Below are 12227 nucleotides of genomic sequence, written 5' to 3' on the forward strand. Positions count from 1 at the left end.
ACACATAAATAAATAAATAAAATACATTTTAATACTTACTATGGACATTAATGTCAAAATGTAGTGTTGAAGATTAGTCCCATGGTATGAAGCCATTCGACTGTCTGCTACCACCATAACTTCCACATATCGGGGATAGGAGAGAAATCGTTTGATTCTTCGTGGACTACTTTTTTTCCTTATGTTGCCGGTGTTGTTTTTGCCAGATACAGGAAATTGCCCTAAGTTAAGTTTCAAGGCCTCTATGTCAGAGAACATGCTATTGGGGGGCCACTGCTTTGCCCTGTTTTGTCTTTTAGGGTTTTTGTGATTTTTTGCATGCCCTGCAGTGTTAAAAGAAAATAAAGCAGTAAGTATTCTCCACAAGATACCTTAGTAAGACACAAAAAAACCCCCAAACTTTACTTGTTCTTAGTACAATAAACAAAATACCATGCTCGAAAGTAGGCATTTAAGTGGAGAAATGAGAAATGAGAAAAGTAGAGCATGTTTGACATCTTTTCCAAATGTGTTTATGAGCCAAAATGCATGTATTGGCTGTCAAAATCTAGTTTTTAAAAAAAGTCATGGTGCATTACAGTTAAATTACCTTAAAATATATTGCATGTTAATTAGAATTGATAACAATCTACTATAGGCAAAACCTAAACTATAATAAAGTATTTGTTCAAAAAGAAAATGTGAACTCAACTAGCTTAAAAAAATGATAAAAAGTAACAAAACCAGGGACAATGTTAAAAAGAAACATATAAACAAAATATTCAAAGAGGAAAGTAAAATATAATAATGCAATTATTGAACCATTCACATTTCAAAATTGTATTACGATTCTACAAACAGTCAGAACTGAAGATGCTTCTTGGAAGCAAATCATCTTCAAGGAAAAACAAAGTAAAGTTGCCTTTTGGAAAAAGCATCTTTGGGATATTCTATAAACACTTAAGTTATATTAATATAAATAGGGTTTTTAAATAGATGTATGGACTTCAACTCCCAAGATTCCCCAGCTACCAAGGAAAAGGAATGCTGGCTGGGGGATTATGTAAAGTCCATATATCTTAGAAGTTGTCAAGGTCGAAAAACATTCAAAATTATAATATGTAGGAAAAAAATCTCACTGTATACGTCTGTATCTATTTTATAACTCTCATTCTTGAATGTCAAATAAAATTAGCAACCACGTCATTTAAGAGAACTATACATTTAAAGGACATTTCTATTCACTAATAGTTTCTGTTGACTGTCATTAATCTAGTGAGGCTATTTTCCATTGGTTATCACAGTGTAAATCAAAGCTTGTTTCTTAATAAATGATTTAACAGAAAATAATCTGCCCAACTTTTTTAAAATTTCAGCAGCAGTAAACAGAATATTACTTATATCAAAATCAATATAGAAAGACAGAAAAACATAGGTGAGAATAAAGTTGGGCAACATAGTTCAAACAATATAACACCCGGTCTAGAAATCTTTAAAAACATAAGATATCCAGGCTATATGGCAAATCACATATCCATAATCCCTGTGCCCATAAGAGTTGTTATGCTAAATCAGGGGTCCTCAAACTTGGCAACTTTAAGACTTGTGGACTTCAACTCCCAGAATTCCTGAGCTAACATGACTAGAGGAGGAATTCTGGGAGTTGAAGTCCACAAGTCTTAAAGCTGTCAAGTTTGAAGACCCCAACTGTTATGAGAGGACAATCACACATTCTTAGTACCTCTGACTCTTTCACTTCCATATTAAACTAGTGCTTCAGAAACTAGCATTTTTTATTACTTAACATGAAAATAAGTGTAAACTTGGTTTCAAGTCTGTGTGGGGAAAGAAATTTCTATAGTAACCTTGACTCAGCTACCCTCAGGGCTAAATACAATAAGGAGGGAATTAGTTATTTCAAAAGGCTTTCACAGAGCCGATTGTTTGTTACTTAACGTTCCCTCTGGCAATTGCACATACTGTAGATGGAAAATGATGGGGATTTTCTTACTGGCTGAATCTCAAATGATATTGCCTTTATTTAGAACTGTAACAAATGTACCTTCACTGCGTCTCAGCACACTGGGGGTGTGGCAGCAATAAACTGGATTACAAGACTTGCATACAATGTCATGAACATGCCTGGATGTATGCTTGTATGGTTCTTGCTTAATGCAGATTCTAAAATAGACTTGTTATGAAGTTTTGTTCGGAAAAACAAGGAAGTCAAAGTGTAGAGTCTGTTCTTAACTAGAAGCATCTTGGATCTAATTGGATCTAAACAATGGTGTCCAACATTGGCAACTTCAAGACCTGTGGATTTCAGGGTGCACAAGCCTTAAACTTGCCAACATTGAACACCCCTGAACTAGAGAACCGTGGAAATGTCCCACACATTGTTCTGCTGATGGAGGAGGAAGCAGCAGCTTTGATTGAAAGGATTTTGAATTAGAAGCACAAATCTGAGCCAGCAGTTTGCAGCAGCTGCCAAAAAAGCCAACACAGTCCTAGGCTGCATTAACAGAGATATTCAATCAAGATCACATGAAATGTTAATACTTCTTTATGAAACCAAACTAGGAATTTTACATCCAGTTTTGGTCACCACAATATAAAAAAAGATGCTGAGACTCTAGAAAAAGTGCAGAGAAGAGCAACAAAGACGATTAAGGGATTGGAGGCTAAAACATATGAAGAACAGTTGCAGGAACTGGGTATGTCTAGTTTGATGAAAAGATCTAAGGGTGATATGATATTCCAATATCTAAGGGGCTGCCACAAAGAAGAGGGAATCAAGCTATTCTCCAAAACACCTGAAGGCAGGACAAGATGCAATGGGTGGAAACTAATCAAGGAGGGAAGCAATCTAGAACTCAGGAGAAATTTCTTGACGGTTAGAACAATTAATCAGTGGAATGACTTGTCTCCAGGAACTGTGGGCGCTCCAACACTGGAGGTGTTTAAGAAGAGATTGGACAATCATTTTTGTGAAATAATAGACTTTTTGTTTTTGAGCAGGGGGTTGGACTAGAAGGCCTCAAAGGTCCCTTCCAACTTTATAATTCTGATATTCTGCTGACGACCTATGGTTGGAAGTGAACTCAGGAAAGGCCTATTGAAGGGCTAGAAGAGGGAAAAAAATGAATTCCTTGCCAATTCTGGGTTTTACAAGGTCTGGATTAATATAAAATAAGGATAAGTGGATAAATGGAAATATACCAAGGAATATGGTAAAGACACTAAGAGCTGGTTATTTAGGTTTGTAGGTTGGAGTGAAAACTTATGGTCATCATTATTGACAAGCACACGGGAAAGCATAAGATAGGGACAGAAACCACAGATTCAGTTTCTTCTAATAGCTAATACATGTTGGCTGTCAATAATGACATTTAACCCAAATAACTTGAGCTTTTCCCATCTTATCTTGGAAAACATTATACTATGCATAGTCCCTTGATTAAAGCAACTGCTACAACTTCATCTCCCATGGTCTTCTAAACTGGGTCATACTATTACACAAAGTGCATGTTGTTAACCCAGGTTTAGAGATGCTATACACTGTGTGAACTTAACTAGACAGCAGAAAGAAAAGTGAGAGTGAAGAAACAGGAAAAAAATTTCCTCTCCTCTACTGTGTGAGTGATTGATTTACTTGCAATATTTATACATTGACAATTCTATGTGTCTCCTGATTATTCATAAAACCATTCAAACAATTAAAACCATAATGTAATCAAATCTCCTTCAGAATCCACATCTCAGCAATGTTACACATTTTACGGAATAGTACTGTCTTCTCTGCTAGCTTAAACACCACCAGGGAGGGTGTTCCCAGATCCCTGGGAGCAGACTATTCCATAATCTTAGGTCCTACCTCCCACCAAATCTCACATGGGAGAGAGACGCTCGACTTCCCAATTTGGACAGATGCACTGGTAATTTTATCTCCATGCCAGGAAAAAAAAATTGCATTCTGTGTATCAACATTCAGATGGAAAATAGATGGAAAATAACTAGCCACATGCAACTACTGAGCTTTCCAAATCTTTTCTTATTGTTTCTAATCCATGCTTTAACAATTCAAAGAAGAAAATTTTGCCAGGAGAAATGCTAGTAACTGGGGAAAATAAAAATCTCACTTAGGTAATGAGGAAGCCCACAATAGGGAGCATTTTCAATCAGCTCTTGAGAAGGATCATACGTTCTCCTTTTTTTGTCCTCTGACACCATTTAGCAACTGTATGTTCTCATGAAAGGCAGGAGCCCAAAGCAGAGACAGTCCATTCAGAACCAGCTCTTGAAGCGGTTTTTCTCTGTCAGCCATAGTTACAGGTAGTCCTCGACGTACGACCACAATTGAGCCCAAAATTTCCATTGCTAAGCAAGGCAGTAGTTCTGCTCCATTTTACAACCTGTTCGCCGCAGTTGTTAAGCAAATCACCGCAGGTTTTAAGTGAATCACACCATCGTTATGCGGATTTGGCTTCCTCATTGACTTTGCTTGATGGAAGCCAAACAGGAAGATTAGAAATGCTGATTACATGACCTGGGACAATGCAACTTATAAATACATCCAAGTTCCCAAGCGCCTGGATTTTGATCACGAACCTGCAAGGGTTGCAACTGTGAAAACGGTCTCATAAGTCACTTTTTTCAGTGCTGTTGTAACTTCATATGGTCACTAAACGAATAGTTGTAAGTCAAGGACTACCTGTATCTTTGTAATTTTATTTTTAAGTCTGTGATGTAGGAATGATAGCATATGCTTATTATTAATCAAGTTAAGCATGTGCCAATTCAATCTTCACTCAAATCATCCGGAATCATCACATCCATATAATCATAAATGTTGTGAAAAGAAAATACAAAGAAAACAAGTGATGTGAGTTCTCCTTTCTTTACAGACTACTCTATATTGTGTTACTGAGTGACTGAGAGGTTATGCTACCATGAAATCCAACTCTTAAATTCGTTTCTTGTAGAACTAGTCCTAAAACATCCATAATAACAAAGATGTCTATTCATTTCAGCTTATCTCTAAATGCTTCCGTTATAGATAGTTTTCATAATTTCAAAGGTCCTTTTGATTACTGCTAATGAAAGCTGCTAGCATTAAAGATAGTGGAAACTTATTCCATATTGCCATTGCCTCACCTTGCCTCCAGACCTCCCCAAAACTCCAGGTAGATAATACAATACTGTAATGCAGGCTACAGTAATTCAACTTTTGCTCATTCTGCTAATGTATTTCAACCCAGACTTAATGGGGTCACTCACAGAGACTCCCATTTCTATTGCTTAATGCACAGCTAAGTATGAGAACCAAAGACTATTCATTCCCAACATGACCTCCAAAACTGAAAGTGCAAAGCTGAGAGTGGATCTCAATATTATTGCTGCAGAAACTTCCACATACTTCAATCTCTCAAAAAGCAATTTGAAATCACTCCACAATATTCTTCATTTCTGGTAATCTTGCAATTGCTGCTTATCTTCTAGTCCAGTTAGTCAACAGCAGATGAGAAAAAAACCCAGAAACATACACCATCCAGTCTAGAAGTGACATGAAGCTGTCACTCCACACTCAAGCACAAATGAAACAAATTGGCCGCGTACAGTACCCTCTCCCTCACCATTTTCATGTACTGTATTCCTTTATTTGTTGATTTAAAAAAAAACAATATGGAAGCTTTCTATGTTGGGAAGCTGTGAGCTAAAAAGTGGATTGTAAAAAATGTATAAGGGAAGCATTTAAATTCTCGGTTCCATTTAAAGGCTGCAATGATTTGTGAAAGTGAAATGTAAACAGGCTTGCAATTTTGCAAACGGGTGCTTTCCCCAACAATTGTGACCCAGACAATATGCTGCTTACTAGGGTATAGAGAGAAAGATAGACGTCTAAGTATATAGGAGACACAATCTATGGCAAGGAGTAAGGAAAGAGAGTAATGACTGGCTTGAGCTCAGGGACTGTCTACAAGAACTGTAAAACTCCTGTATACAAAAGATTTCTGCCCATCCTACTCTTGCGCATGGTTTGACAATCAATTTAGCTTTGTTTCTGTACTGTTTATCACAACCCTGCATGCTTTTTTTCCTTTTAGAAGGAAAGCCATGTGCATAAGTGAACTGTCAGGCTCTCTCTGTGTATACAGATCTAAATCAGTCAAACCACATCTGATGCAAGTATATAAAAATCTGATTTATACTTCATGTAGGAGAGAGGGAGGGAGCAAGAGAGATCAAGTATGAGGTGATTTCTTCATGCGTTTAAGCTTCAAAGAGTTGTGGTGTGCATTGAAGCGAGGGGACAAAGGACCTCAGGCAAAAGCCTTTAACACTTCTGTCACCCACATTTCACCTGACCAGTCACTGTTGAAAGGGGAAGAGAAAGACGTTGGCGTCAGGTCCCCTGTAGGGTCCCAGAAACTGGCCCCATGCTAAGAACAATTCCGCTACCACTGCAGGAATCGGCTGAAGGCCTTTTCTCCCCTGATTGTAATCCCCCTTTGGCTCTTCTCAAGAAAAGGGAAATCTGATTGCTTTCCTACTCACAAACGAGATGAGTAATGCGGGGTCACTAGAGCTCTGGGCCTCGAGTGAACATTTCACCTCGATCAGGAATCCCTGGTGGCTGCAAAGGACTGAGGCATGCAGGCAGCCACACCAAGCAAAGCAGGACTCAGCTTTCGACCTTGTTCCTTGAGAAATCACCTTATCGGTCGCTGCAGAATGAAGCAGATGCAGCTCTCCCTAACCTCCCCCGAAGACCAAAGAAAGGTCAACAGGAAAATGTTGTGCAGCAAAGAGGAGGCAACTTGTATGACACATTTGATAAAAAAATATATAAAGGTGAAACCAAGAACAAAACAAAGGAAGCCAAGCAAGGAAAGGCCAAAGCCCAAGTTGAAAATCAATCAGGAAGCTGAAGAAGAAAGGGCCAGAAACAGCTCATTAAAAATGACACTTCTTCAATGCAATGCATAGGGAGAAGGAAAGAAAGACTGTGTACAGGCTCACAGGTAGGGAGAAATAAATCTAGCAGGAGAAAATTGAAGGAAACTGCAATTGTGCGATCAAACCCATGTTTAATTGGAGATAAGCCTCATATGCACAATGCAACTTATTCCTGAGTAGGACTGTATATAGCTGTGATGGCGAACCTATGGCACATGTGCCACAAGTGGCACACAGAGCCACTTGTGCTGGCACGCGAGTCGCTAGCAAACTTACCTCACTGTGCATGCGCACGCCTCACAGCTGATTTTTTTTCCCCAGTTGGTTTGAGGCCTTTTTTGGCCTCCCAGAGGCTTGGAAAAAGCCTCTGCAAGGCTTTTCAGACCGAATTATAGGCCCGTTTTGTCACTTCGTGTAATACCGCCTCTGGGAGGCCGAAAAAGGCCTCAAACCAGCCGAAAAATCAGCTGTGAGGCACAGTGCGAGGGGGATTGCACACGCATGCGCAGAGGGCATGGGCTCGCACACTGCATTCTGGGTGTTGGCACGTGAGTGCGTGTGCACTGGCATGCGTGCAATTTTTGGCACAGGAGCCCAAAAAGATTAGCCACCACTGGTATATAGGACAGCATTCCTAGTTTTACAGAAATAAAATAACATAAAGTAAAATTCAACTATTTACTGATTTATACAAACTTACGACCGCAATTGAGCCTGGAATTTCTATTGCTAAGTGAGACAGTTGTTAAGGGAATTTTGCCCCATTTTACAACCTTGCCACAGTTATTAAGTGAATCACTTTATAACTGTTAAGTTAGCAACATGGTGGTTAAGTGAATCTGGCTTCCCCATTGACTTTGCTTGTCAGAAGGTCGCAAAAGGTGATCACGTGACCCCTGGAAACTGCAACTGTCATAAATATGAGTCAGTTGCCAAGCATCCAAATTTTGATCATGTCATCATGAGCAGGGGTCTCCAACCTCAGCAACTTTAAGACTTGTGGACTTCAACTCCCAGAATTCCTCAGCCAGCGTTGCTATGTGATTGGGCTTAGTTTTTGGGGAGGAAAAGAAAGAGAAAAAAAAATCTGCCTCTGCCTACCAGCATCCATCGGTATTCATCTGGCTAGCATCCTGTCACTGTATGAGAGAGTTGAGGGCTGTTTGGAAACTGAAGCAATATTTGTTGTGTGAGCAAGAAGGAGACAGCAAGGAGCCTGGGTGTGGCTTAGGTCAACTGTTCTGTACTAAAACTTCTTGCTGCTATGAAGCTATAACTGAAACTCCTCTCCTCTGCTTGTGTTTTGCAGGTGGGGAGGACGATTAAAACACTTTAGCATCAGAGTGTGTTAATAATAATATACAAAATACTAATGCTCTGATGGTCATTTTGAAAAACCCTTTCTTAGTGAGCACCGAGAAGCCAAGAGTAACATATGTGCCAAATTTCAAGTTTGTAGGCTTTAGGATTCTGGAGATTTTGTGATGATGCATGAGTGGTATTTCCATTTTATATATATAGATGAATGTTGCCCAAACCATTCTCTATACAACCACAGCATGCAGAAGATAAGCTGCAAAACTGGTACAGGTAGTCCTCAACATACAACAGTAATGGAGCCTGCCCATCATGGTTGTAAGATGTGATAGTCATAAATTTAACTCAGTAGTAACTCATTTGGATGTGTTGTTATTCTGAGAAGCAATAAAATCATGACAACAGAACCCAGAAAAGCAGAGATATACTCTAACAGCCAACTCAATAGATTAAAAATAAATAAATTCCACTAGTACTAATTTTGCAAATAATGAAAAAGGTCCATGGAGAATTCAGGTTTAGAGTAAAACCACAGAATTCAATGGAACCTGTTATCTATACCCTGATCGGTGAATTCAAAGAGTTTCCCTTAAGCGTGATTGATTAAAGCCACCTTCTGGCATATCCTGCAAGAAAATATGTGAGGAACTATTACACTAGATTATAAGAGGATATGAAATGAACATCCTGTGTTTCACAGTGCTATGGCTTGATATCACTCTATCTCTAGCAATAAAATGTAATCCTTGACTTTTTTTAACTAGTTTTCCTTTCTTTATCATTAAGCAAATCTTAATTCCTCTCTCAGTATCCTACCTCAATAACTCAGGAAAGACTCAGCTCCTAAAATCTGCTATGAGAAATTTCCTTTCTTTATTAAAGTTATTTTTAAGTTCCCAATCCCTTCCTTCTCCTGGCTGTCCCCTTCACTTCCCCTCCCTACAATAACTGGAAATGTTTAGATCAGAGTTATTTGAAGCTCAGATCTGAAAGACCCACTCAACAGGGATGCTGGCATGAAGAATTTACAATTGGCACCAATTTGAGCTTATGACTAGAAGACTCCACTAGTAGCTGCATTCACTTCTGTGCAGTTGCAACTAGATCTTAACACATCAGAACTACCCAGTGTGCAATATTTATTGTTGACAAGCTCCAAGGCTGCAGGCACAATGAACTTAAAAAGAACAGAAACATCAACGGCATCTTCTGTAGTTGGCAATTCAGATTGATCTATTACAGTCAAAACAAGATTTAAATTCCAAGATCCACTATGTGCATACTAACAACAGTAGTTCAATCACAAAAAACATGTTTGGCAGCCAGAAGCACCTACAGCCAATGCCCAATTTCTCCAGATAGGGGTGGCAAAGGATACTATCTGAACTTGGCTATCACCAGAGAGCTATGTGGGATAATTAAGGCTGAAATTGACTGTCCTTTCAACTGAGGGCAAATTCCCCTGTACTTATTAATTGCATTGTCTTGCATAAGGTAAAGGTTCCCCTCGCATATACATGCTAGTCGTTTCTGGCTCTAGGGAGCAGTGCTCATCTCCGTTACAAAGCCGAAGAGCCAGCACTGTCTGAAGACCGTGGTCATGACTAAACACCAAAGGCGCATGGAACACTGTTACCTTCCTGCCAAAGTGGTCCAGATTTTTCTACTTGCATTTTTACATGCTTTCGAACTGCTAGGTTGACAGAAGCTGGGACAAGTAATGGCAGCTCACTCAGTTACGCGGCGCTAGGGGTTCAAACCACCAAACTGCCAACCTTTCTGATCAACAAGCACAGCATCTTAGCCACTGAGTCACCGCGTCCCTGTTTGTCTTGCATATATACTATTTAATCTTGTGGGCTAAAATCCTGCGATCAATGGAAAGCTCTGTGATTACATGAAAATCCCACACCAGGCTAGTTCTCTGGTGCTTGACTGAGAAACGCACATCCCTTATGAACCTGAAGGCAAGAGATCACTCATATCCTGATGTGATAGAGGCAAGATTACGCTGTGTATTTCCCATCTGTTCTCTCTATGTTCCTTTTACCTAATTTTTTTTCCTGTCATTGCCGTGTGACACACCTAAGACCCACTAAGGACTTGACCTGGAAACAGGAAGTGTTCTATTAAGCCAAATGGGAGACAAGAGGAAAGTGAGGAGGCAGGAAGGAAGGAGCCTCTGCTCCAATGGGTGGAAATGTGACTTTGAAATAGTGCCAAAAAGTTATCTGTAAGTCATGGGAAATTCATCAGGTAAGATTTTTTTCCCTCAGCTTAAAAGGAACGGGGATGGATTCAAATTATATTCCCTTCTATTTTCCTCTTTCTGTTTTCCCTATACCTGACCTGGCTTTGGAATCTGCAGACAGTACAGTCTTGATCTGTCTTGATCTGAACATTTCTCTCTTGGGTTAACCAATACAGGTGATCCTCAACTTACAACAGTTTGCTTAGTGACCATTTAAAGTTTCCACGGCACTGAAAAAAATGAGGTATGACTGTTTTAAACACTTACGACCATTGCAGCATCCTCATGGTCATGTGTTCAAAATCCTGACAATTGGAAACTGGTTCATATTTATGACTCTAGCAGTGTAGAGTAGAGTGGAGTGGAGTGGAGTGGAGTGGAGTGGAATGGAATGGAACGGAACGGAACGGAACGGAACAGAACAGAACAGAGCAGAGCAGAACAGAATAGAATAACAAAGTTGGAAGAGATCTTGGAAGCCTTCTAGTCCAACCCCCTGTTTAGGCAGGAAACCCTATACCATTTCAGACAAATAGTTATCCAATCTCTTCTTAAAAACTTCCAATGTTGGAGCATTCACAACTTCTGGAGGCAAGTTGTTCCACTGGTTAATTGTTCTGTCAGGAAAGTTCTCTTTAGTACTAGGTTGCTTCTCTCCTTGGTTAGTTTCCATACTTCGCTTCTTGTACTGCCCTCAGGTACTTTGTAGAGCAGCATGACTCCCTGTCCTGGGGTCATGTGATCACCTTTTGTGACCTTCTGACAAGCCAAGTCAATGGGGAAGCCAGATTCATTTAACAACCATGTTACTAATTTAACAGCTGCGGCGACTCACTTAATCACTGTAGCAAAAAAAGGTTGTAAAACAGGGAAAAACTCGCTGAACAACTGTCTCACCTAGCAACAAAAATTTTGGGCTCAATTGTAGTCTTAAGTTGAGATCTACTCGTATTTATTCCAGTAAAGGAATGAAGAATAGCAAAGAAATTAAAGGCATGAGATGAGCAAAAGAAAAAGAACATAGCTGAAACACCAATGCTCATACTTCCCCAAACCTATCCTTACAATCCACCTGTGCATACACCTGTTCATTTATCACCTTTAAACTTTTCACCTCCCTTTCTGAGGATCTCAGCTTCACATAACCCTAACTTTCTCGGTCTGTCTCTTCCTCTCCACCCATTCACTGTTTCTTCATCTTCAGGTCTTCATTCACTCTGTTTGATCAAGCCATCCCAATGTTCTTCATTTGTGTTGGGTTTCTCATTCGTATGTATTCATTCAGTGTCCATTCATTCCTGTCTCTTCCCATTTCTTCCCAATTCTGACTGCATTCCAGCTTACTTTTATATTCCTCCTGGCACTCTCAACTATAACACATAACACAGTGAGCCAAAGCATATTATTGTATTGTATGTAGCCATTCAGCTCCTTTTGAGAAACATTCATTTTTCACAATAGACCACACCATATCCACTATTTTTTTTACTACCCTTAGAATTTCTGTATTCCCACCCATAAATAATTTAAACAATTAACAGCATCTGTAGTTTGAACCATTTGAGATTCTATTTATTCTTATGCTTTCTTTATTCCCATCTTACATTCAGCAAAGAACCATCAATTCCGTATTTACAGAAAACACCCCATAACTCAAGGCTATTCACTTTATTATATACTGTTTCTAAATCAACAAAATACAATAAACTTTTCTCTGCCCATT

General features: G+C 39.3%; 1 protein-coding gene across 5 annotated transcripts in view; it reads right to left on the reverse strand.

Moving 5' to 3' along the window:
- The window catches only part of ADAMTS9 (ADAM metallopeptidase with thrombospondin type 1 motif 9), a 153105-nt gene that overhangs the window by 128327 nt on the left and 12551 nt on the right, over positions 1-12227 (reverse strand). For all 5 annotated transcript variants that reach the window (XM_026721947.2, XM_087923609.1, XM_087923611.1 and 2 more), the window contains one exon: positions 40-323. In XM_026721947.2, the coding sequence (XP_026577732.2) occupies positions 40-323 (284 nt within the window). The remainder of the gene's footprint in view (positions 1-39; positions 324-12227) is intronic.

This window comes from Pseudonaja textilis, chromosome 2 (genome assembly GCF_049901715.1).
Source record: "Pseudonaja textilis isolate UNSWEBS1 chromosome 2, rPseTex1.2, whole genome shotgun sequence".
Lineage (NCBI taxonomy): Eukaryota > Metazoa > Chordata > Lepidosauria > Squamata > Elapidae > Pseudonaja > Pseudonaja textilis.